The following is a 27,121-nucleotide window of genomic DNA, read 5'->3' as shown; positions in this document are numbered from 1 at the left end:
CAGACAGGACCATCCTCATCCCTGGGCTGTCACAGGAACACTGCTCTGTGCTCCTGTGTGGACACTCTTATCTGCAAGACACTTAAAAAGCAGATAAACCATGTAAAATGTCACCGTAAATGTCAGTTATATGGCCTGGTAGATATTAAAGGGTTTTAATGACCAAATATGAAGGTTATAATCCCAAAAGGTTCATTTTATTGGAGGGAATCTATTTTATATTTCCCTAAAAGACAGATGATAGCACACCTTTTGCCTTTTAAATGTTGTAGGGGCTGATTTTAAAAACGTAGTGGTAGATCTTCCTGTGTTTAGATAAGACACAAGTTTATTATTTATTTATTTATTTATGTATAGGGATGGTATTTGTTTCAGTGAATGTTGCATTTTTTTGCTAAACTCAAAAAACAATGTGCTTTGGTTTTGTGTGTGTGTGTGTGTGTGTGTGTGTGTGTGTGTGTGTGTGTGTGTGTGTGTGTGTGTGTGTGTGTAGACCATGTTAGCCTGTCTGATGGTTGAATGCATGGCTGCCTCTTCACGCTGGTTAAAAGTCAGGGAGGGAGAGTCGGAGGGAGGGGGAGGAAAAGAGTGAGAAAGGGAAGTAAGTAACCGCACAGACATGGATTTTAGGGATGGACAAGAGCAAAAAAAACCCAGGATGGATGGGTGGATGGCTAAGACTTAGATGTGAGAGAAAGAGTTAAGGCATTAGTCCGGGGGGCTGATGATAATTGGACACATGGCTTGAGTTTGAACAAGAGGATTCTCAAAGTATACTCTTTTCTTTGTGTGCGCGTGTGTGCGTGTGTATCTAGCTGTACGTTTGGAAGTTGACCTGTTAGATGTGAGCTGAAGGCTAAGTAAAAGTTTCCCTGCTTTTAAGTCTCTCATCACACTCAATAGCTTTCAAAGGGATCTGCCATTGACAAAATGACTGATGCAATTAATAAGTGAGTGTGTGGGTTTTTTTTTTTTTTTATCTATAATGACTGATTTATGTGTGCATGTCTGAGAGAGAGCGTGCCAGGGTGGGCTTGTGCTTAAGAGCAGCTGAGTGCTCTTGAACGCCCCTGGTCGTGGCACTAATGTGTTAATTCATTACTGCTTGTAGTCAGCTGCATTGTGTCAGTGCAGTGTTTCCCGTCTCCCTCTGTCTGTGTTCTCTCCACTTCATAAAAGCCGATTATGCTGCATGTCGCCGCTGTTCCACCCGTTCTCTCATGCCTCTTGACCTCCTCACCCCTCCTGTTGCCTGCCCGCGGGGCACTCATGCAGGGGAGCAGAGGAGGGAGGGACAGAGGACCAGCTGCCACCAGCCATAGAGCTCTGGTACCTGGCAGAGGCAGCTACTCCAGCACCCTGCTTTGCTGGGCCTTCTGGCCCCTCAGGGTGGGGGCTGGGGGTGGGGTGGGGGGGACACCAGCCTCATGCCACCAGCCCCACCTGTCTTGCCCTAGGCGTAGTGTGACCGATTAGACACACACACTCAGATATATACAGCGTTTCCCTGCTGAATGAGTCTAAAAATTTGAGTTTTGATCCAACGTGAAATGAGAATATTGCAGAGGCCGCAGAAGTTGTGCAGTCCAGGCATGTGTCTGTTTTAGGAAATAGGTCTATATTTAAATACAGATTTCCTCAACACACATGCACATATTGACACTACTACAGTCCTCTGCACGCTCTCACACACACACACACACACACACACACACACACACACACACACACACACACACACACACACACACACACACACACACACACGCACACACACACACAAGGATACACAGAGGCACTTTGCTGTGAGGCGTGAAAGAGCGAGAGCTAAGTGAGGCCACTCCGGAGCACTATTCTCTATATTGATTTCCCATTATCAGACCCCAGTCCCTGTGGAGTCATTAGTACTGGGATCAAACAGACAGACAGAGAAGGAGACTAATACCAGTCACTTACACCAGCACAGGGAGATCACCTTACCTCCCCGAGGGTAGGAAGGCCAGAGAGGAGCATAGGAGGAGAGGAAACGAATGAGAGGGGGGTAGTGGATGCATGAGTGCAATGGGCTAACAGATGGAGATGGCAATGTGTAGAGTGAGAGGAAGAGGAAAGAGGTGGGGTTTCGAAGTGGAACGTTCATGGGCAAATGGTAGACACCTTTGATCACTTTATTTGCCCACTCTGTTTCGTCTGTTGTGGTGGAAAAAGCTTTCGCTCGACTTTTTAGCTATAGACATCTGCAGCAACCCACAAACATTTGCCTTTTGTTTTTTGCTTCGTAGATCTCATTATGTTTTCACAGGTGACTTTTCTCTTTGTCCAACCTTGTAAAAGCTGGCCAATATAGCTCCTCAGCCTCCTCTCTGTCAATAATTTTATAGTAAAGATGCAATGATGAATGGTTTTCATGTAGCCAGCAGCTGTCCCCACACCGGAGAGAGAGACAAAGAGGGAAAGAGAGAGGGGGACAAACAAAGAGAAAGAGTGAAAGAGGAATATGAAATGTGAGATGCTCATTTTGGTCCCTTGCTTCATAATTTCTGTGGATGTATTTATCCTCCATGGATTCAGAGGGAGCAATGAATTCGTCGTATGAATCAACACCATCAATCTTATTCACTTCTGCCTGCCAGTGAGCCCTGGAAGTGGTGGTCAGGCTTCAGTCCGCACACTCAGATCGGGCCACACTGACACACACACATGCACGCTCGCACACACACTGCTCAGACGGGGGTGACCCTGGCCTGACCCCCCTGCTGACCCCCAATCTGTTCCCCAACCTCACACCATGAGAGCCCGGAGCACACTGGGATAGGGACACGCACGCTCAAAGACACACACGCACTGGCACATTGTGCAGCGTGTGATCTGATGGATATTTCCTCAGACAGTACCATGTGTGTGGGCAGAGTGCGTGCGGACACCATGCGTACGTGTGTATCTAAGTGTGCGTGGTGCCATAGCCTCTGCCCCCTCCCACTGGTGTTAATTGATTCTTGGTGCGCTGTGCTGATTGGTGTGAGGACCCCTAGAGGCGGGCTCAGTTCACCCCCCAACACACAAACACCATGCCCCCACCCCCATTTTATGTAGCACCTGACTCACACACATGCACAGTACACACCACACAGACATACAGTATCTCTATGTAATGTATGTCCACAAACTGTTAAGAGCGCATGTGTTGACTGTACCGGTGAGAAAATACACATGCACATGCTCACACTTGTGTCTTTCAGGGGGTTTTCACACCCCGGTAAAGAGGAAGCTGGCTAGCTGACATGAGCAGATTGTGGATCATATGAGACAATCCGCATAGAAAAAATCAGTCTTAGAGGTGATTCGTGAACAATATAGGTGGGCGTAGGTGTGTGTGCATGTGTGTGTGTGTGTGTGTGTGTGTGAGAGAGAGAGAGAGAGCCAAAAGAGACAGTAAGAGAGATGAATCTCCGGTTATTAATTTCCAGCCGCGGCCCCTGGGTGAGATGTTAATATAGGGCTGATTGTGACTAATTTCTTATTAATTGCCATCAGCGATTACACAGTGGCCAGTAATGTGGCTAATTTGTTGAAATGAATTTGGTTTTTGGAGGCATTTTAATTGCTGCAGGTGGGCAGCGTCCTCTGCACACTGTCACTTTTGTTTTTCAGCAGGAAACTTTTGACGTCGCGCCGCTGCTGTGTGTGACTAGTAACAGCAATAATGTGTGAATTATGTCGCATTATCCTAACAGCACAGAATGTGTACATGTCTGTGTATGTGTAATCTTCGCATGCGTTTCTCCCTCTTTGTCTGAGGACATGCACGGAAACAAATCTTTGCAGCATCAGTGTAAATGTCCTTGATATCTTATTCATCAGCCTTATGCATCCTCCTCCTTCCATATATCTTCGCACGTTCACGATCATTACAGCAGGGATGGAGAAACATTTAAGTTGTTGCCTTTGTTTGTTGAATGTTTATAGCTTCCGTTTGCACAGTCTCAACGACCACTGAGGAACCAGTAGATACAAAATCCAAATCCTCCTATAAAAGAGGAGATGCCCTCTGGGCAACCATAGCTCATAGTTGGCCTGATTTAGTGGCAGCCAGGAATCTGGGCTTGAATAAAGACAGAGAGAGCGAGGGCAGAGTGGGAGAGAGAGAGGAAAAGATAGCTCCCTGTGTGATAAATAGCCCAGGCTCCCTCTATTGCATTAGCCGTCCGGGCCGATAGATTGCGAGCCCAATAGACCCAGACGTATGCGATTGGTTTCTCATATAAAAGTTGCATATTAAATTCCTTCACAGGACTGTGCCCCCCAAGCATGAAGGAGGGAAGGAAGAAATGGGAGTTAAAAAGCAGAAAGTGGAGAAAGCAATGGAAGAGCAAGAAAAAGGCTTTTTATGAGAGATGAAACGAAGGCAGAGTTGGGGAAGCCTGAGAAGAAGCGGGAAAGATAATGGCAGGAGAAAAGTAGCTTGATGGTAGAAAAGACAAATGGTGATGTCATGTATTTAATAAGTCCGTGGATATTGGGCGATGAGTGCGACCGTACGTCCATTTAATCAGTATTGCTTCCCAATGAAGATTTCTCTCCTGTTTGTGCACGCCCGCCCTTCTTCTGTTCTCAGCCGTTCTCCACACACTAACGACCTCTCTAATTGTTTCCAAGCTCATTAAGATGCTGATGTTTTAATAGTAATTAATCCGTCATTTGCCTACATGCAAACGCGGGCCACTGAGGTTTGTTCATCGCTCTTTCAATACACTGATAATGCAGTAGCCTAGTCAAAGGAGACAACATCCTGCTAATTTAGCTCATCACTGTTAATTGGTTGTTAAGTGCCTTTAATTACCAAGCAGGCTTTGGGATTTAGGTCTGCAGAATGAGAGGGATCCCCGTGATTGTCCCTGTTCGTCTAATGAATCTTGAGTGAACTTTGAAAAGTGGAATAAATGACCAGAGAGTGAAAAGAGACTCGCACTGACCCCGTTCTCTTTTCCATCTGAGCTCCCTCCTCATTTCCTTTCTTCTTTTCCTTCCTTTTCTCTGTCCTCCTGTCCCTTCCTCCATCTCTCTCTCACTCCCTATCTCTTTCTCCAGATATTATTAACTCATTAAGTTTTTTTCATTATTTTTAATAAAAGATGAGTTATGGCTTTAGCCTCACTGTGGCAGCATCCCCCATACTCTCGCCCTCCCTCCCTCTTCTCTCTCTCTCTCTCCCTCTCTTCCCCTTCAACCATTTACTCCCTCCCTTCCTTTTCCTCATCCTCCCATTTTCTCCTTCCTTCTCAGCCATATTGCGCCTGCTCTGATACATCTGACCCCTGAACTGCAGTCTCTGACCTCGGTGTTACCGGTTGCAACCTTCTGTCCGTCTTCTTTCCTTTCGCCACACTCACTCACGTCTATCAATCATCTCTCTTTCTCATAGCGCTGAGCAGTCTTAAGATGGCATTCATAAGATTTATGATTCATGATTCTCTCTCTTCTCCTCTGTCTGTGTGTGTGTGTGTGTGTGTGTGTGTTTGCAAGATAGGAGAACAGAGAGAAAGAAAAGGGGAGACAGACTGAGGGAGAGGGAGAAGGAAAGGGGCTTGTCGATGACAGACTTGAATAATGACAATATCTATGATTGATAGCTTATATAGGGCTAGTTGAGTGTGTGTACTGTATTTTTGTCTGTGTGTGCGTGTGTGTTAGAGTGACAGAAAGAGAGTTTATGTGTTCCGTTTTCACCACATTAATCTAATGTTAAAGGAGCCATGATGAATGGTTTTCATGTGGTTTGAGCTGTCAGTGGTCACAGCGATGGAGAAGAGCAGCAAGTGACCAGAATTACCAAGGGACACGTGATTTTTATGTAGGAATAGAGGGACTCTAGAGGGAGAAGAAAAAAACAGAATCAATTTTCTCTCTGATATTAACCAACTTTAGTGTTTTGAACTGTGGAAGCCCGACGTTATTCTTTTTCTTTCTCACAATGTAAAGTTTCTTTCTCAATTTAAAATTCCTTCTTCTTCTTTATTTAGTTTTGTATTCATTTATTTTGCAGAGCCACGCTGATAATATACATCTGATAGTAATGTGTGTTTAAAGCTGCAAACTGTCAGGTAAAAGATGGCCACAGGTATGGTCACATCTGCTCTGCTTAACAAGCCTCTCTAACCTGCAGCTCTAAAAAAAAAACAAATATTATGCAACAAATACAGTTGTGGTGAAATGAAAGCACAACCTCTTTCTATTCTAAGGTATTACATATTAGAAAATCATAAACAAAATCTGTTCTTTTAGATAATAACAGATTCAGATGAACAACAACCCATGACATATTACACTGTCATTAGTTATTCTGCAAAAACTAAGCCAAAATGCAACAGCAATCTCTGAAAAACTAATTACACTGTGATTCAATAGTGTTTGCTGTCAGAGAGGTGACCTCACATTTGACTACTTTGATATACAAAGGATTTCATGGTTGACTCGGTGACTGCAAGGTGTTCAGGTCCTGTGGCTGCCAAACATGTCCAAATCACTACCCCTTCACCGCTGTGCTTGACAGTTAGTACGAGGTGTTTGTGCTGAAGGGATGTTTGGTTTTGACCAAATGTGGCATTGTAATTATGGCCAAACATCTTCACCTTGGCTTCATGTGTCAGAAGGAAATTGTTCCTGAAGTGTTGTGGTTTGCTCAGATGCAGCTATGCCAACTTCTACTTTTAGAGAAAATGAGCTTTCTCTTGGCAACTCTTCTAAAAAAAAAAAAAAAAAAAAACAACTATATTTTTCTAATGATACTGTTATGAAATTTAACATTTAATATGCCAACTGTGTAGAGTCTGAAATGTAGTTCTTGTGTTTTTTGCATTTTCTCTGAGCATTGCACGGTCTGACAAGGGGGTGAATTTGCTGGGACGTCCACGCCTGGGAAGACTGAAGACAGCTGTTTTGAATGATTTTTCACTTGTAAATATCCTCTCTCATTCTACAGTTATGGACTTTACATTTTTGGGAGATTTCTATATAATCCTTTCCAGATTGATAACCAGCATTGTGTTAACACACACCTGAATGCTCGAGAAGCAGCAAACTGTTAACATGTCTGCTTTTATAGAGGGTCTCACTTAATCAAATCCTTTTGAGTATCAGCACCTGGTTGCTGGTTAACCTCCGAATTCCAGTAGAAGCAGTAAAAGTGAACTTCTGCGTCTGCATTTTGGTGTAGGTTTTCTTAAATACATAATTACACCATGTAATTTGTCATGTGTTGTTCATCTGAAGCTACATTAACTTAAAAAAAATGTTTGTCCTGATATGTAAAGGCTTATAATTACCTCCTTCTTTTTTTTTTTTAAACATAACTGTAAATACGAAGTATGTGACCGGTTAAACTTGGATCTCAAGTTTTTTGAGAAAAGTTTTTTCTGTGGGTTTGTTGTTTACTGCATATGAGAAGATGCACAATGTTAGCCTGACAGCTTGAGGTAAAGCACTTAATTGCTCTCAGGTCAGGTGTTTAGCCTGAGCTAAATATGTCATGTTCTGTACCAGTATCACTTTTTATTGAGACATTGTCCGCGCAGCTGCCAGCTGATCAATGATATCCCATCAATTTTATATAAGAACATATCAACACGTAGTAATTTGCACTTTTACTCGACTGACTCCAAATGTCATCTTGCTGTCAGAACTCCCCTCTCAAACGATTTTAAGTTGTTCTTAAAATTTCGTTGCTTGTCAAAAAGCCCCATCTAAGAGGAGAGAGCCTTTCCTGAAAAACATCCAAGTCTAGTATTTCCAAGCTTACATTTGCTATAAATTCCTTAAGTTATGTTTGGCATAAATGTCTGCAGCTGAACAAAGGCTCTTTTTGATCTTCATATTTTACATAGTCACACGTGAAAGCAATGCCTTGCTAGAAGACATGAAGAATGAAATACGTATGAGATCTGTTCAGCATTGAGTAAGACAGACTTGAAACAATCAAAACTAATCCGTTATTTCTCTAGAGTTGAATTGAAGAAATGACTCTCCTAGCTATAAACCAAATAAGTGTTTCCATGTGGCGAACTGGATTGTAAAATCAGTTGTTTCCAGCTACAACCTAACATGCATGTATATATATTAGTATACACTTCTGAGTCATTCCTCAAAGGAAATAGCTTGAAGAATGGAGAAGGTTAAGTGTTAATGTGGCAACAGTTTGAAGCGATGTTTGCTGACAGCTGTGATGAATTGTTTCCAATGTGCTTGTGTTCCTTACCATACACACACGTTTTCTGCATCATCCCACAAGATAAGATCTGTTCATGCTTAACGGCCTGTATTGTCTCCAAAAACGGTGGTATGTATCATATTTTTTATTTGAGCTGCTCTTTATTGGTATGTTTGCTTTTTGAGGAACAGTGCATGCCATTTATTCAGTCCATAGTTACATTTACAGTATGATTCGATGCTTACACTTACCAGCTCTGTACCACAAAATGATAAACGGTAAAACAATATATGGAGGGGGCTCCATTCTTTAAAATCTACACATAACATTATTTCACATGCTACACATTGAAAGGTCACATATTTATCAACACATAAATAAGTGTAACGAGAGTCTATTTGTCACCTTCTCCCTTCCGTTATCTCATTTTATTGAACATTTTTAATTTAACACCAATTCTTCCTTTTTTTCCCATTCTGAAGACGTGGTATTTTGTATTCCCACTGGAGTGCACTCTTGTGTCAGGATATAAAATATCCAGTCCTTCATAAAATTGATGAACAACAAGTTAATTGGCTGGTCTTCACTGGGTCCTGCTGTGCTTCATTACTATCCACAGTTAGTCTGATTAAGAGCATTTTAGGGCCATATGTTGCCCTGAGTGACAGTTGGCTGCAGTCAACTAATTGTGTTAAACAAGTTCAGTTTTAGTTCCGTCCAAGTAGAAGCAGCATCATTTGTTTGGTCCTGGGTGGACTGAGCTGGCTGTGCGTGTGCAGTTGATTCTTACCGATGAGGCGTAGAGTTGCAGAGATCCTTATCTTTGTATTCATAAAGACACAAATGAAAAGGAGCAAAGGTTTGCTCGTCTATTCACTCACCGTTGGTAATGTATACATACATACGGGGCTACACATAAAAGTTTCAGGAGGTAGGACGGGTCCTGTGGAGGAAATAGCTGTATGCACAAAAAGAATACTGCAGTATTAATGTACAGATCAGACAGCTGACCCAAAATCACAACAATAAAATTATGTAATAAACTAAAAGAGAACTTGTAGAATCTGGTTAAAGTAATTACTGGATGGCAAACATGTTCGAATGATTATGTGCTTTAATGTAGATTTGATGGACTGTGTGTCTGCGCACACTCGTATGTGTGCTTGTTGCTACAGAGCTCTGTGCTCTTGTCGGCAATATGGGCGCAGATTTTGTCCTTTGTTGTTGTAACTGAGTCAGACTTTGAGCTCATGCACATAAAATGAACAATTAAGTCAATGATAGTCACAAAATGCATAGAAAGAAATGATAACAGGATGTGAAACTGGATAATGTAACTCCTTTATTCTGGAAGCAAATTTCTCAGCCTAATAAGCATATGGCAATATGGCCCGATATGCTGCGGATGACACAGCTAAGATGTGTGTATTACAGCTCGTTTGTTCTCAGCTGGACTGGTTTGTGGGGGCTATAGGGATGTCAGAATGTATTTCTACTTACATGATGTACTATGGATGTTTCTACTGTGATACTGGATGCTTCCAAATAGAGGGGGTTGTACATCTTTGTCTATCTTTTGTCTGTTTGTTGCCCTTTTGTCATCGACCTGATGGATTCCTGTTCTGGGTTGTTTTGTAAGCACACCATCCACCTCACAAGCACAAGCTCAGCACAACCTGGGTTCACTGAAAAGAATGAAGAAAGACATATATGTGCATTTGTGTGAGTGAGAAGATTTTATTTTTCAGAGTATGACAGAAACACATTATATGATTTAGTGCAATGACATACTGAAAGCAGGGTATCATATAGAGCTTTTTTCATAGCATCACATTCATCTGAATGTTGGTGCTGCAGCATTGTCACTCCAGTCTGGATGCAAAGCATGATTTTTTTTTTTTAAGTACTCAATTTATATATGATGAGGTTTGAGTCATGACTGTGCAGGCAATAACACCAGTGCTGACACAAACTCATCTGCAGCATTCTGTATTCATGTTTATGAAGCATAATGTAACAATAGCCTGAATAATAATTTACCTTCCATCACCACTGACATCTGTGGTAGCAGTGCCATTTGCAAATTGGATAGATGTTGTGGCTGTCCTGCTGTTCATTTCTTGAAGCATGACGTTTTGATGTGTTAGACCTGCTCTGCAGGTGGCAGGAGTGTGGCCGCACAGCAGCGTTACCTCTGTAAGCTGGTCTCTGGCTGAGGAAATTCAAGGTAAGATGGAAACTGGGGATAAGGATATACTGTAAAATGTATTGACACTATAATGTTTGCTGTCTTATAAAAAACAGTCAGAAACCAAAAACTGGACTGGTGCATTTGTAGTCTTACTGACTTTAGGCTACAAGCCACATTTAACCATATATTCATACAAGGTTTTATTCTGTTGCCTTAAACACATTATCTACCTCACATCCGTGGCCATTTTTGTCATGGCCAAATTAGAAAAACAAATTAACCTAAAATGCATGTATTTGAACTGTGGTTAAGTTGAAATACCTGAAGGAAACGCACTCAGGTAAAGGGAAGATGCAAAGTCCACACGGAAACCAGACACCAGAAACCTTCTTGCTGTAAGTGCTAACCTTTTCACCACCATGCCAGCCAACTCAGCTTTATTGATTTTGTACTCTCCAAGAAACTGATTTTTTTATTCCTTACTTAAACCTGGCAGTGTGACTCAAATATTTGTCCCTCATCAGAGTTTGCCCGGGTGATTACACCCTCATTAGCCAACAGCGAATGAGGTCTCGCTGCAGTCTGAAAATGGTTCTAATGTTGTTCAGAGAATGTTGGATATTTTTTGAAGCAGCTGATTAAAGTCATGAAGAAGGGTCCTTTTTATTGTGCTGTGGTATACCATGCTCCATGAAGTTTTCCAGATTGGTTACAACTGGGGATTTTAACATACAAATTAATGACAACTCTGACGTCTTTGCCAGAGCTTTTATCAGCATCACGAGTTACCAGCATGCTTATAGCCCCACGCATACCAGAGGACACAGACTGGAGCTTGTTTGTACTTTGAGTTTAAATGTTGTTTGGATTTGTTTTAGGAACATTTTTATTTCTGATCATCACTGTATTCTTTTTAAAAAGTATTTGTGCCTTTCTCCCCACTCAGGTCTCAAATTTCAAATTGTTTTTCTGCTGATATTTTTTTATGCTTTCAATTTATTCTTATCCCCTAATAACAATGTTAATCCTTTAATATATGTTATATTAGTCATTGTCTTATCAGTTTAGATAAAGTATGTCCTGTTAAAAATGAGGACGTACTCTTCTCCTTGCATAATTTATTTATGGTTTAAGGTGTTCTCGTCAAAAAGTTGAACTTGTTTACCCATTCATTGCTTTCATTTAAATAATCTTTTAGTTTGTTTTAAAACTTCAGAAGAAATACAATGGCTGCTTGCTTTTCAAACCTAGTTTCAAAGACCAAAGGTAGTCCTAGGGTTTTATTTGACATTGTGATATTGTTACTCCTGCTCCACCTGCTGTCACAAATATTTCAAAAATCAATTATGAAAATGTTCATACTTTCTCTGCAGGAAAAACAAAACAAAACAGAAATGTGAGAAATAATAATAATTCAGCATCTTCACTGTCTGTTCCTGCCCCAGCTGAGCCTGTTATTTGAAGATTTTTACCTATTTCTTTTCTTTATCTGTTGAAATTAATTGAGTTATTGACATCATCCTCCTGTTCTCTTGATATTTTACCTGCAACTCAAAAATGTTTCATTTACTAGTATTGGTTCCTATGTGCCTACTGTAATCGAACTTCAGTGATGGCCGATCAAGTCCCTGCTTATTTAGTCACATATTTTTTTTAAAAAAAATTATTTTTTTAAAGCTTAATCTTTCTCTTCTTAGCACTTTTAAGACCAATCTCATAATTGTTGTTCTTTGCTCACCCACTGAGCCTAACCTCTTCCTTTGATACTGCTGAACCTCACATTATGCTCTATAGACTGGGATACCGGGTGGGTGTATCAGGTTCTACTTTGTAGTGGTTCTTTTCATATCTGTTTGGATGATCCTTTGGTCTTCTTCCAGTTCTCTATCCATGGTGTGCCACAAGGTTTGATTTTGGGGGCCTTTACCATTTCTGTTATATCAGTTCCCTCTTCAGAACATGGTGATGCATGCATTTTTAAGGATATTTCTTACCACTGCTGCACAGATGTCATTAAGCTGTATATTCTTTTTAAGCCCCATATGTTTCTACATTACAGATCTTGTACAGGTGTTGGATGGCTGACGGCCAACTTTTTCTCTAACATAATGAGGAGAAAATAGAAATCTTTGTTTGTGCCCCTGATAAATTTATGCATGGGCTAATAGAAACACTAGATTCACTTTCCACTTTTACAAGTGCTTTTAGTATCTTGTAGTAGTTTGTGATATTAATCTGGAAAACAGCTATAAAAGTACAAATGTTACTTTTACTTACTTTGAACAGCTTTACCTGCTGATACAGAAGGGGATATCTGCTGGCTCCTCCACCTGCTGTACATAGGGCATCGGCATCTCAGTAGATGGGTATAGGCTGACCTGAAGTCCCTGTTGAGGGCTCCGTAGAGGATTGGATTTAGGGCTGAGTTGGCATAGCCTAGCCACAGCACAATGGAATATTCTGGCACTGTGCCAGGGTCTGGATGCTCCTGTAAGCCCAGCACTGTGAATAGGATGAAATAAGGTAACCAGCACACCACAAAAGCCCCAATCACTGCTGCCAGTGTCACTGTGGCTTTGTGCTCCCGCAGTGCCACAACTGTAATGCTGGAAATCACAGTGGTGGTAGTGGAAGAATTGCTCCTGCAGTTGTAGCTGGTGATGCAAGTGGGCCGTTCACTGACAATGCGCTTGGCCTGTGCACGTGCAATGCGAAGTATTCTGAGGTAGGTCCAGCACATAGCCACCAGAGGCAGGTAGAAGGTGAGGAGAGAGTCAGTAAGCACATACGGTCTGTTCAGTTCAAAACGACATTTCCCCTCCGAAGCCCAAGGCCCGTGGTTCTGCACTGTCCCGTTAACGGTGTTCCATCCCATTTGGATGGGCAAGAAAGACACGGCCAGAGACACAGTCCAGACACTCGCCATGGCTACAGCAACTCTCCACGGTAACACCAGTGATGCATATCTCAGAGGCATGGTCACTGCCAGGTAGCGATCGACACTGATTGCCAGAAGGGTGAGGATGGAGGCAGTGCACAACATAACATCCATGGAGATATAGAAGTTGCAGAAGACTGCGCCAAGTGGCCACTCTTCATTTAGCTGTAGGAGAGCAGAGAAAGGGAGGACTAAGAGGCCGAGCAGCAGGTCTGTCACAGCCAGCGACAAAATGAAACAGTTAGTGAGGCAGCGGAGACGTCGAGAGGCACAGACAGCCAGGCACACAAGTACATTACCAGCGACAGTCAGGAGGATGAGAAGGATCAAGATGAAGGCCAGCATTACTTTGGACAACATTATTGCTGTTACTTCACTGGAGTCAATCAGACGACATCATGACCGCTGCTTTATGTGAACCATTGTCCTGTTTTTGTGTCAGATTTTAATCAGATGAAGGATGGTTGCTTCAAGGACTCTCATTGATTAAGTGCCACTTAAAATCTTGGCCACCCACATGTAATTCTTTTATCTCCAGCTCTCCCTGTATTTCCAATGTAGGTAGTAACTGATTCCTGTTGTTGAAAAACCTAAAAAGTATCATATGGACTGATAAGAACAGATTTTCCATACATACTAATGACAGTAAAAAAAAAAAAATCCGACTGGCTGTTGGTTGGTTGTTGAACGGCTTTATGTCTGCAAGGCTGATTAACAGTGGTTCATGGTTCATCTTTCTGTCTTCAGCACCATTTCATATGGATATAGTGACACCTAGTGGGAAAAGACAAAAAGTACAATTAATAAGCCATTATGCCGTACAGTCACAGACACACTTCTACACTCACACGTCAAAAAGATGCGGCTTTCTTATAAATTGGTTGTAACTGTAATTTATGTTATGTAACTGCTAATATACTACTACTGTAATAACCCTTTAATGCCTGCAATATTAAAGCAAAGGCAGCTAGTCAAACAAATGGTAGATGTCATATTAGGACAAACTGGGTTACACTGATAAGATCCTGTCCTGTTTGAACTGAGGAGGTCATGTGAAGGAGCATTTAATTGCTTGTAAATTCAGATTTTGTTTGCCAGAGAGTTTGTTGTTTCTTCTTTGAAAACTTCAGTAGTGTGTCTTTAAAATGACACATATTAACCTGTTGAAATGTTGTTTAAGGTTGAAATTAGTGCTACATATGCTACAGCACCAGCAATGGCTTCACTTTTGTGCAGCTTTAGATGGTTGCATGCATGTCTTACACCTAATGTTTTAAATGTATAATGCATGATGCTAATTATTTCATTGTGAGCTTGCACATAATTAATTCATTACATGCATCATCATATTTTACATGTATGCCACTCTGTATTCTTTTATGCTTCCATTTTACAAACCTGTTTTCAAACAAACAGTCAATCTGAAAAATATCTTTCAGTTATCGGTAAATATTTAAATCAAGGGCGTCTCATACACAGCCTAATTGTTGATATGACTGGATATAAAAAGAGAACTAGAGTGTGTAAAAGATTCTGTAAAACAATATGTGAGCAAATTTTCTATCAATAGCAAGATATTATTAACATAATATATAATAATAACAACAAGAGCACTCAGAAAGTACAACTCCTCCACGAAGGGCAATTGCTAAAGTTTTATGTTTTTATTACAATATGATGACATCAGTCTGTTATGGCATCATTGTGTCGTGATAGGCATCATAGTGAAAAATAAAAAGTTTGTTGTACAACTCTCTTTTTGCCCTTTTATATGATATGTTACTCAATATGTTTTCTCAAATGTTTTTTCAAGGACAACATTGACCTCGGGTGCTAAAAATGATGGTCAAGGTAAAATGCTTAGCCAACCTAGGTACTCATTTCTCCTAGTATATTCCTGTGAAATTTGAAGACAATCCATAGATATTTTATTTATTTATTTATTTTTTGCTAATATGAAGTTTTCACTGGTTTTCACATTTGCTGTGCCCATGACCAACTTGATTCAAATTTTATCAAAATTAAATCAGCTTGAGATGTCATTTAAATCCACCAGCACACAAAATTTGAAAATTATATCTTGAAAACTGTGGTCAATAGACTGCCAACAACAGACAGACAGACAAACCAACAGAACCAATAATATGCTCCCTTCCTTCGAGGGAGGAATTTTAACAAAAAAAAAAAAAAAAAAAAAAAGAGAGAGAGAGAGAAAATTGAGCAATCTCTGAATGCTAGTGGCAAAGACCATGACTAAATGGCCGTGATGTTCAGGCCTTCAGGTGCCACTTCATCCATAATACACAATATTGAGGTGGAAATCACCGCAAGGGTTTAGGAGCACTTCTGAAAACTGTTATTACTAAATCAAACTAAATTTTAAAGCAGAAAACCTTGAAAAAAAAATCTTTTTTTAATTAAAAATGGATAGAAGTGAAGTCTTTCACTGTCTTGTGAGCAGAACAAGGAACGAGGTTCATATTCAGAAAGGAAAAGGAAAAGTTTGGGAAATTATTGGCTTATAGAAATGGCTGTCAGGGAGTTTTAGGATTACCTGAAATACCAAAACTTGCCAGCTATGGATATTTTTCCCTGCTTGGGTCAAATAGCCCTTGGACACCTGTTGGAGGAGTTTGTTAACTTTTGGAGGAAAGATCCACTCACAGGTTAGAACTCTACTCTGAAAGGCACTGGGAAAACCAGATCTAGGGCTCAAACATTTATTGTGAATATGATGCAACACCAGGTAAATGTCTCGGCACTGTGTGATAATGCACAGGCTTTGCTGAGGTCTAGCTTCCTATACTAGTTGTATTCTCACCTGGATGATTAGAAGAATCAAAGTTTAATGCACTTCTGCATTGGCTTTCCCTCTAAGTTATATCTTTTACAGTCTATCTCAACCTGAGTCTGAGTCTATAGATGGTGACAAAAGGTAAAAGGCTGTTGCTAAAGATGTGATTTATTTCTCTACAGGACAGGTTGTTCGCTACTGCAGGAACATCAGGAAGGTTCAGTGTTTCTATCACAGAGGAAGTGGAACTTCTTTTTCGAATGCTGTGGTTACGCCAGCCTTCTAAAACAAACATGGCAGCCCATACGGAAAAGAAATAGTAAAAACTTATATGTGATTACTCATGAAAGTGGCCACTTTCGCATTACTTTCATATATTGTTTTAGTAAGTATCCAAAACATACAAGTTTCATTATATAATTTTTCAAGGGATCTTATATCTGTTTTCACACTTATATGCTTTTCATACAAGTTTCACACAAGACAGATACAAACTTTATAAGATTTATATATATCTTTTCCATATGGGAGGGACCTGAATACTTTCTAAAGTGACTTTGTGCCACAATGGTAATACACAGCACAGTGCAAAAGTCTTAAACCACCCATCATTTCTCTATATTTTGCTGGGAAAATGGGTGATGAGTGCACTGATTTATTGAAACATGCAAACTTGAATAGAAATATGGTATAAGTACTGCATACGGTGACAAGTATAATTCAAAAAGAGAGTGGTTATTCTTCAGCACAGCCTGAACTCTCTTGTAATTTCTTCAAGTAGTCTTCAGGAATAGGTCTCCAGGCTTCTTGGTTGACATTCATATTCTCTTCTTTGGATATTTCCTGCCTTTTGTTCCATTTTCTGGCAAGATGATCCCACACTGCTTTGATTTGAGGTCCAGGTTGGGCAGGTCAGTATTCCATTATGTGTTTTTCTATCAAGGTATCCTTTTATTGCATTGGTAGCATGGAGGGGATCATTATCATGCTGAAACATGAAGCTGCTGCTAATTAGACATTTTTCAGATAACAACAATTTGTAAGACCTGCAGCGACTGATTTTCAGTACATTTTTCCTCAGTGTCACACATTTCTACCTGTTTCCTTTCCCGTTTCCTCATGGCCACTGGAAGCTTATTGGCCTTACTAGCATGTGACCCACATATGCAAGTCTAATGCAGTGTCCTGATTTAAATGTGCCCAAAGGTTATTCACTGTGTCCTATCTTCATCTTATTCCCAGCTTTCCTGTCTTTGCCTGTCACAGTCTGGCGAGGGCAGACTGTATGAATTGATGAGAAGGACCCAAAATGCAGACTCCAAGGAACAGGGAACAAAACTTGAATGTTAACAAAAGGCGAGCCATTTAATGAGGCTGGTAAAAGGTACAAACAAAAGGCAAGGCAAACTGAAGCAAAATTAACACAAACCTAAACTGGGGAATCTAAACCACAATATGAAAAAACCTGGACATGAAACCTGGCGTAAAGAACATGGCGTGAACAACAGACGACCTGACAAGGAATGACTGAAGACACACGGACTAAATACACACAGGAGGATAATGAGGGAAACGGAAACACATGGGGAAACAGCTGACACACATGAACATAATGACGTCACAAGGGGAGAGTAAAACTAAAAACATTGAACATAGGAACACAGGACCCCTTCAAAATAAAACAGGAAACATAATGAGACGCAGACATGACAACCTGAACTTGACAACATAAGACACAGACATGAAACACATGAAGGGCAAGGGAGACTTAACAGGGGTTGGAAGACACAAGAGGAAACTAATAACAAATGAAAAGAAAAAATAACGAACTTAACCATATACCATAAACATCAAAATAAACTAAAACTCAAAACACAGAGTCATAAGAACCAGGATCGTGACATTTGCCCCGCTGTCCTATCACAATAACAATAAAAATAAAAACATTTTAAAAATATATATCAAGAAATAGAATGGCATCTTCACAGTGCCCATTCTGATGAGGATTCAGCAAACAGTAGATGAATCAACTGAAGGACAAGATGCATCTCACAGATTCTGTATCAGGTCTTTTGCAGTATTTTCTGCATTTTTAAAAAAAAAAAAAGACATGACTTCACATACTGTTCATCTGCTAAGGTAGTTTTAAAGCCATTCTTGTTTTGTTCTCCACATCTCACGTTTTCTCCAGTTTTTAAAGGTCACACTGCACACCATGCAGCGATATACCACCAGCTAACACATCTTCGGGAATGACGTAAAAATACTATTTTGGGGGGTCAAACTTGCCTTTCGTCATAGATTAATCTAAAGAACACTGAAAAAATGATGTGCTTTTGTACCAGGCTGCTAATAACAAAATACCTAAAGATACAATTTAGTTTAAAATTGGTTCTCCTCATTGCTAAGTAGTCTGTAATGAATAGACCCAACGTTGGTTCATCCCTTGAGTTAGGTGTCTTTTTATGCTTAAATAATTCATCGGTCAGTGTTAAGGGGTCAAATAAACAAAACAACATAAAAGCTTTCCTCTGAAAATGGACAGGGACTGGACTGAGATGAGTGAATCAACAACTAATTGTCAAAGAAGAAATTTCGAATGACCTTCAGAAAGCTTGGAAAACAACTGTTCAAGACCACTTATCCAAAATTACAAGAAAATCTGTCTCCTTGGAAGCAAATTAGAAAGAAATGAAGGGGGGCGGGGGGGCTTAAGACTTTTGCACAGTACTGTATGTAGTTTTCCATTAATAAATAACAACCTTGAATGACAAATTATTCAAAGCTTTACATCCAGACGTTAATGCTTTGTTTTCTACATAGACCTTGTTTACAGATTTACAGAGCGGTATTTGTACTCTGAGAACACTAATGAGATGTCGGCTTACGCTTTTAATGTGTGCCTGGTGGAATGTGGAAAACCACTACTAGATAGGTAAGAGAGATTGTGTGTGGGCAATGTGTGTCTATTAAATGTGGTTGCGTCAATAGGTGGTGGGTAATGTTTGCCTCTCTGTTTTCTAACACTGTAATGGATAATGGGAGATTTGCCAGACTTGGTTCAGTGCCACTTGCTTATCATGTTAGATAAAGATGCTGAGACTCTGGGCCGATGGCTTCAAATCAAGACAGGAAGAAAGAAATGTTTTAATTAAATCTGGTTTCACAGAAACCAGCACCAAATCTGTAATCTTTGAACTCTTCTAATCTGCACATTTCTATGACTTACTCAGCACTGAGCTACATCCAGAGCAGGGGTAGGCAACTCCAGGCCTCGGTGTCCTGCAGGTTTTAGATGTCCTTGATCCAACACAGCTGATTTAAATGGCTAAATTACCTCCTCGACATGTCTTGAAGTTCTCCAGAGGCCTGGTAATGAACTTATTATTTGATTCAGGTGTGTTGACCCAGGGTGAGATCTAAAACCTGCAGGATACCGGCACTCGGGGCCTGGAGTTGCCTACCCCTGATCCAGACCAAACACAGATAACAGAGCCACTAACGCATGAAGTGCATTTCCTAAATGCACGAGCCTTTATGTCTCACAGAACAACAGACAGACCCCAAATTTCACCTATTTACATCATCAAAATGTGTCACTCACTTTGTCTCTCATGCACATTTTCTTGCAGAGAGCTAGAAATAGATTTGGCTTGCTTTCAAAACAGGCCTTACAGGCCTTACAGTCATTTTTTTAAAACAAGGGCAACTTTATCACAATCTTGGGCATACCATACAGAAAATGTATATATACGCTATGTATGCGTGTGCTTTTCTTACTTGCTCTGAGCTCAGTGCATTAGTTCAACTTCCCATGTCACAGTGCATGTGTGAGAACTTAACTATGCTTGCTTCCTGTGTTTATCTTTGCATAAACATTTGTTTTAATTTTAAAAATTATATTATTATACAGCCTTGACCAGTCACTTATAGTAAACACATAATTTATTTAGCACAAGATGCAAAAGACCCACGTACATTTGTCTTTCATCAGTATAAAGTCACCAATAGTCTGTGTAGATAGTAAAAAATAAAGTCAGTCAGTGTCATTCACCTTAATGCTGGGAAACAGAATGTGATGATGTGTAAAAATGAAAGAAAAAAAAAAGATTAAAAAAAAAATCTCTCATTTAGACACTTTATTACTGACCATCTGTTTTCTTTCACAAACCACTCATTAGTTGTCCCTAATGGAAAGCAATGGTGAGTGCTACTGCAGCTGTATGCAGTATATAATAACACACATTCATGCATGCACATGTAGGTCTGCACTGACACACTAACATGACCCAAAACATATGTCTTGGTAATGGATTTTGAGGACCGTAATGGATTGTAATGACTGCTGAGTATTTTGTTTTCCACGGGATATAAAAGGCTGCACTATCCTCAGAAGTTTCTTGCAAAACAACAGTTTAAAAAAAATGTTTTCAGGTGTTGAGGAAAAGGGTCGCATGGGTTTGTGGATATGAAAACAGCACTTTAAGAGTTCATCCTGTGTTTAATAAGGTGACATCCAGTATTTTGAGGACTTAAGAGAGATGAAATATAAAGTGATTAACTGTTAATTGCAGCAATATTTTCCTGTCTTTGTCTTCTCAATGTAGGGAGATATAAATGAGCTGAAGAGGCTTCATCCTGTCTCACCCAGATCTTTCTTTACTCAGCAAGCTTGTGAAAAGAGTCCAATTTGGGTATAAGGATGAAAGGCAGGCAGAAAAGTACTTAGAACAGTGGCTCTTTACCAGACATGGTCTAAGCTCTGGGATGAGTAATGGAGTTATTTATCTCTCAGCTGGGACTCTCTGCCTAAATTGTGATATTCTCCAAATACCAAGTGTTCATCCTCTGACCTCTTTTTTTTTTTTTGTTCGCCAGATGCGTCTTTTTAGAAATAAACTAATAATAAATGGATGCTCCTCATCATCCCAATAGGTAATCAAAGTAATCACATCTATTGTGATAAATGCAATGTAATGTCTTTTGAATATGTTTAGATTAATCTACCCTCTCAACTGACTCCAAAAGGTAATTTCACCCCCTGCTGAATTGCAAGGGGTGAAATTGCCTTTTCAGACTGGTTGCTACCGACTAGTCATGGATCCAAGGAATAACTCAGCTATACATTCATTTATGTTTCATGAAGTGTGGCAATGGCCTGAGATTGTGCGCTGAATCAAATCTCTTGTTTTGCTATGAATTCATGCATTTTTGAGTACCATATTTATTTGATTATGATTGGACAGCAGCTAAGTGGTTAAATTATTCAACGGCAAAAAGAAGATTAGACTGTACGGCAGCTGGTGCGATTCTGAAAACGTAATTTTTTTTCAACTATCATCAGATCAATAAACATTTGTCTAGTGCTAAAGAGGACTACTGATGTTGAAAGTAACTCGTGGATCATGTGCATATATCGTCCATTAGAGAAACATAATACAATCAGGAATACAAATCTTTAATTCGTCTTAATACAGTTTAATTGGGTATCAAGTACTTGGCTCACTGACTTCCTCTGTTTTTGCAAAGCAATCTGTGGCTGTCTGCTTTGTTGTGAATGTGCGTGCATGTTTGTCTGTGTGTATGTGTTCACATTTGTCTTCCTGCTTGCCTTTGTTTCTGTCCTTTGGTCTTGGGTGCTTGGTAGGCTAGCTGTTGTGTATTCTAACCAGTGAAGGAAAGCTGTGGAATCCTGATGAAGCATGGAAATGAAACACACTGCGACAGACACGACTGCAGACAGACAGGGGGATCAGACGCATAAAATATGCATAGACACTAACAGCATGCTTTGCTGTGGTACACGCACGTACACACACACACACGCACACACACACGCACACACACACACACACACACACACACACACACACACACACACACACACACACACACACACAAGTTTGGGTCACATGGGGGTGATTGATTGAACTCAATATGTCATGCTTGACCTTGCCAGATCACATCTGTCATGTTATCATTGCAGCCATATAGAGTCCTTTACAGAAATAATGTTGTGTAATGTGGGTTAGACACACACAGACTTAAAAAAAAAAAAAAAAAAAGACCAAATCTGCACACAACTGTATCAGCTGGGATACAGCTGATACAGTTCATACAGTTACCAGCAGCACATTTGAAAGGGAACTTCTGAACTGCTGAACTGCAAATAAGATGCAGTGACCATGTCATGACACTAAACCACATCCTCTTGCTATTCTTGTAACCGTTTCTCGTTCTTTGCTCACTTAGGTGTAACATCCAGTTTGAGCTGTGTATGTGGCGACCTTTATTTGAATAACTGCACACTTTAATTTTATATAGGCCAGCTTATGTCAGAGTTTGTATATCTTGCTTTAAATGTATGATATTGCATGTCTCTCAGAGAAACAGCAATGGTGTTTTAAAACAAAGTGGGTATCATTAGACGTGACTGCACAATGGCTGAAAGAGCATAGCTAGTCCTTCCTTAACTCCATAAAAATCAATGAAACCAGTGCAACAGTTAAAAGCCAGATTGTCTCAGTAATCTCTTATATACAAAGTGATTTACAACAAAATAATATTATTAGATATAGCCAATATTAAATGCCTATAAATACCAAATGTAACCTTCTGGAAATCACTAATTTGAAAAAATAGAATCAGGAATTTAATTATTTTGATTTTTATCAGATTTTATTTCCCAATACTCCTACAGTTTAAGGGATAAAATCATTATATTTTGTTTATCAGCAACTCCAGGAAGACTTTATGGATAATAGGACAATAGGACAATGCATAGTAATGTACATGCTAACAAGTACATGCTAATATGTAACGCAGACATATTTGTTATCAGTGGCGTGTCTAGAAAATTTTTGTTGGGGGGGCCAGGTAGGGGCACAGATTTGGAGAAGGGTGGCAGATTTAATTGGCAGATAATGTTTTAAAAAAAAATTCTACCAACCCTTAACCATAATTCAATAATCCTATAAACCTAATAACCAAATGCACTTTTAACTCTTATTAGAATGAGATTTTAACCACTACGGTGCAAAGTTTTTAGATACTGCGTTGATAAAGTACAAGAGATACAATCAGTGCTTTGTCAGTGTTTACTCAGCAGTCAAGGACAACAATATTTGCATAGTATTTTTACTGACATATAGTGCACATATGTTTTGGGCAAAAACATTTTTGAAAATTAAAATACGAACATTTGTAACAAACAATTGACAAATTAGCCAATGCCAATGCAAAACTTTATCTGCCTGTTAAAAAAAGAAGATAATCTTCTCACAAACTGGTGTTTGATTTTGAAACAGGAAAAAAGTGGGGAAACAACTGAAAAGACTAACATTTGAATGAAACCTGAAAGCAAGTAAATACTTTCTATGCTGCCTTATCGTAAACTTTGGTAATATTGATAAAGAACAACACTGGCTGATGATAAAATACAGTCAGCTGGCATGGTGACACTGCCAGTATTAACCTGCAGGGCTGGACTGGGACAAAAAAATTGGGCATTTTTACTACAGACCGACCCACCAGGTAGTAAAGCCATAAAGACTTTGACTGAAAACAAACCCTGTTGTGACAGTGATGTACAGTCTTGTTGGTACATGTATGATTTCTATACATTTTACGTCAGATAAAAACTTTGGTTGTAAGATTTAGATAATTATTTAATAAAAACTAGGTATTTTAAATGAGAATAAGAAAGAAAAGTATTTCTTTGTGCCCACCTTTCCCTGTTAATGCCCTACCTGGCCCCCTGGCAAAACTTTGCTAGACCCGCCCCTGCACAGTTACCAGCTGTCTGCTACATAAAAAAGGATCCTGGTGTTATTTGTCTCTCAGAAACAGTTCATAACTTCCCTTCAACTCATTCATGTCACCTAAAAGGTAAACCTGTTTCTCCATCACCTGTTCAGCTCTGATGATTCAGTAAGGACATCTCCTGGTTTCATCTTCATGTTTCCCTCTCACCACATATCTAAACAGACATCATGACCAGCAGCTTTACAGCTGTGGCTCCAGCAAACATCAGCTGATACTAGAAATTAATATTAAATACATTCTAACAACAGCCGATCAAGCTTAAACGTGCTGCTGTTGTTTAGCGCAACATCTGCTGGTTTCCTCTTTCTGGCGCAAAGTGGGCGATAAACAAGAGAGAAAAGCCGATCAGCTGATCATTGATCAGTTTCATGATTGAAGTAGCAACAGGAGAGGGAGGGGGAGAGAATGAGAGAAGAGGCAGCTGTGCAGCATAAAGACAGAATAAATCCAGCTTTGTGTCTTTTTTCCATTCTAGCTAAAGTCCGGGACAAACTGCGTCTCTTCTCAGCTCAATACGAAACGTGTAATATTTTCTCTGAATGAGGGACCATTCCATTTTTTTAAGGAGCCGTTGGCAACTCTACTAACCTTATGAATAAAATAAAGTTCACTATCAGTAACATCATAGCACCCACCCAGCTGTATAAAAACTCCGTCAAACTGGCTAGAACGCAGTATGAGTTATTGCAACTGACAGTAAAAAGTCAGCAACATGAAAATAAACTCCACCTAAACTTGGTTTATATCTGACCCAGATAGACTGCAGGTCATAACTTCTTACCTGAAGTTCAGTTCACCTGACACTCGGACTGGTGGCTGCTTCGGGGCTCTCCTCCTGCCTCCCCTTCCCTCATCCACCTGTTGCCTCTGTGGAAGCCCCGTCATAGCCACCACCAAACAACGGAGTTATTTCTACACATCGACCTGCATCTGGCCAATCCACCACCTCTCATTGTTCATGCCATTACAAAAAAAATAAAAAATAAGTCACTGGGGATATGCCCGGTATGCCCGATGGCCAGTCCAGCTATGTTAACCTGCAACCAAATCTGCAGCTCCATACAGCAATGTTACGACTTAGATTATATCTTATAACGCATAACTCTTATGTTAGCTCCCCTCTGTAGCATACTGTCTGAAATATTCCACAGCTGCAATAATTCTTTAAGTGTTATTTTTTTCCTTGGTATTCTAATTTCACCGAAGTTTACTAAACTCAACAAACTTGATATTACTTACCGGGACATTTATTCTGTCCTCATTTTCTTTCACCGAAAAATTGTTTCCTGCAGTGCCATCTTTCGCGCTTGGCTCTCCTACCTTTGCTAACGTGATGCGCATAGCGCAGAAGCAATGCTGCATTCACTTACACTCGGATATCTGAGCGTCACCGTGAAAACATAATCGGACATTTGATATTTGATTGAATTTTATTGTTTTGCCTTTGGGGTGGCACCTGGGGTGGCCAGTCTGGTTTGGGGGGTGGCCTGTGCCCCCCCAGGCCACCCCGCTGGACACGCCATTGTTTGTTATGTCTTGTTATGTCACAGACCTTCAAAGTGTAAAAGAGAAATTATCACACAAAGAATAATCTCACTTCCTCATATTCAGAACTGATTACATGACCTCTTTGTATATTTGTCTTTGTGCCTAGTTCACATGTTCACATCAGGCTCAGAAGTGGCCCAGCAAACCTCTGACATCTGACAGTTTCTATTCATGACCACGTCACTGCCCACATACGTACTGCTTCTATACTTTTTTTTTCTCCTCATCTTTGCATTTAAATGCAATAAACTATAAAGAAAATCTGATATCAGACCATAAAAAGAGACTTAAATTGAATTTGCACTGACTGTGCTGTCAATTAAATACAGTTTCATCACCTATTTGACCAATCTTAAATGAATTTAACTTTATTTCTATTAATTAGCATTCTTGCTTGGCTGCTGAAAAGCACTCAAATAACACAGTGCAGATCAAATATTAACTCAAACTTGATTATGCTGCCTGGCTACAGCATTCGCCGTGTTTTCACACGTTGCTCGTTTAAATTTGAAGACATATTAAACAGCAAGTATAAATTAGGAAACTATCACTCACCTCAGCGCTTCTTCTCCTTGTCTGTGATGACTGCCCTCGTTACACTGCTCTGCTCCCAGAGCGAACCACAGTCTTGCTCGTGAAGTGTGTGCATTTGTGTGCGTAACGAGTGTGTAAGTGTGTGTGGGAAAGAGAAGAGAGAAAGAGGAAGGGAGTAGCAAGTCCTCGTACAGCTCCATTCCTCTCTCTCTCTCTTTTCCCTTTGCTCTCTGTGCGTCTCCTATTGTTGTCGGCTCAACTCCTCAGGGTAATTTGCTTTTGAAATTATTTTAATGACACTGCCATTCTCTTGTCACATTTTATAAATTGTATGTGCCATATGCCAGAACAAAGAAGATTCTCCTCAACAGTTTGATCCAGACTGGCCGATATTACCTGAATAAATTAGGCAACCTGTTGTATTCAGCCTTAATGGAATGCCCAATAAGTCCAGTATGGGTTGAGAGACTCATACAGGAAGGCATGGTATTTGCGCTTGTGTCGTTTCTTGCCTTAATATTTCTTACTGATCTAAATTCTTCTGCTTTATAAACTTTCTCTGAGAATTGGAACCAGATGGGCTCGAGTGATATCAGCAGAGATGGGCAGTAACGCGTTACTTGTAGGGATTACTATTGCAAAAACGGTAATTAGATTACAGTTACTTTCCCGTAGGAACGCTGCGTTACTGCGTTACTAAAACCATGATTTTTTGCGAGAATGTCTCACGACAGTGACGTAAACGAGTGCGCTGTTAGAGACAACAGCTGTGTGCAGATCAACAGTGGATCATATATCGATTGTGGGAGAGAGTATGAGCGTGCAGCGTTTAAAGCGTGGAAGCACTGACCTTACTTTGAGTTTGATTCCATAAAAAGTGACAAAAACATTAGCGTCCATCGTGCGTGGGAAGAAAACTTCTTTTTACAGCGAAAAAAAACCCCTAAACTTCCAAGCAAGCACCGAGTGCGCAACGACATAATGGGAAACTCACAGAGAAACTCGCGGATTCTTCAACTGACCACGGCACACCTGCACCAGGGTAAACCTCCGCCTACCGCAGTCCTGCTTTACAGGTGAAAATAGAGC

General features: G+C 40.2%; 1 protein-coding gene across 1 annotated transcript; it reads right to left on the bottom strand.

Moving 5' to 3' along the window:
* Positions 1-10,239: 10,239 nt before the first annotated feature.
* On the bottom strand, positions 10,240-13,692 carry hrh2a (histamine receptor H2a; the record flags this gene model as incomplete). The annotated part of the gene is made up of 2 exons (XM_080901206.1): positions 10,240-10,415; positions 12,687-13,692. The coding sequence occupies 2 exons, from the start codon at positions 13,690-13,692 to the stop codon at positions 10,240-10,242; spliced, it is 1,182 nt and encodes a 393-aa protein (XP_080757332.1).
* Between the last annotated feature and the right edge of the window lie 13,429 nt (positions 13,693-27,121).

The sequence above is a fragment of the Rhamphochromis sp. 'chilingali' genome, assembly GCF_963969265.1.
Source record: "Rhamphochromis sp. 'chilingali' genome assembly, chromosome: 13".
NCBI classification, from domain to species: Eukaryota; Metazoa; Chordata; class Actinopteri; order Cichliformes; family Cichlidae; genus Rhamphochromis; species Rhamphochromis sp. 'chilingali'.
Note: the sequence above shows the minus strand (reverse complement) of the source record. Positions and strands in the feature narration are given on the sequence as shown.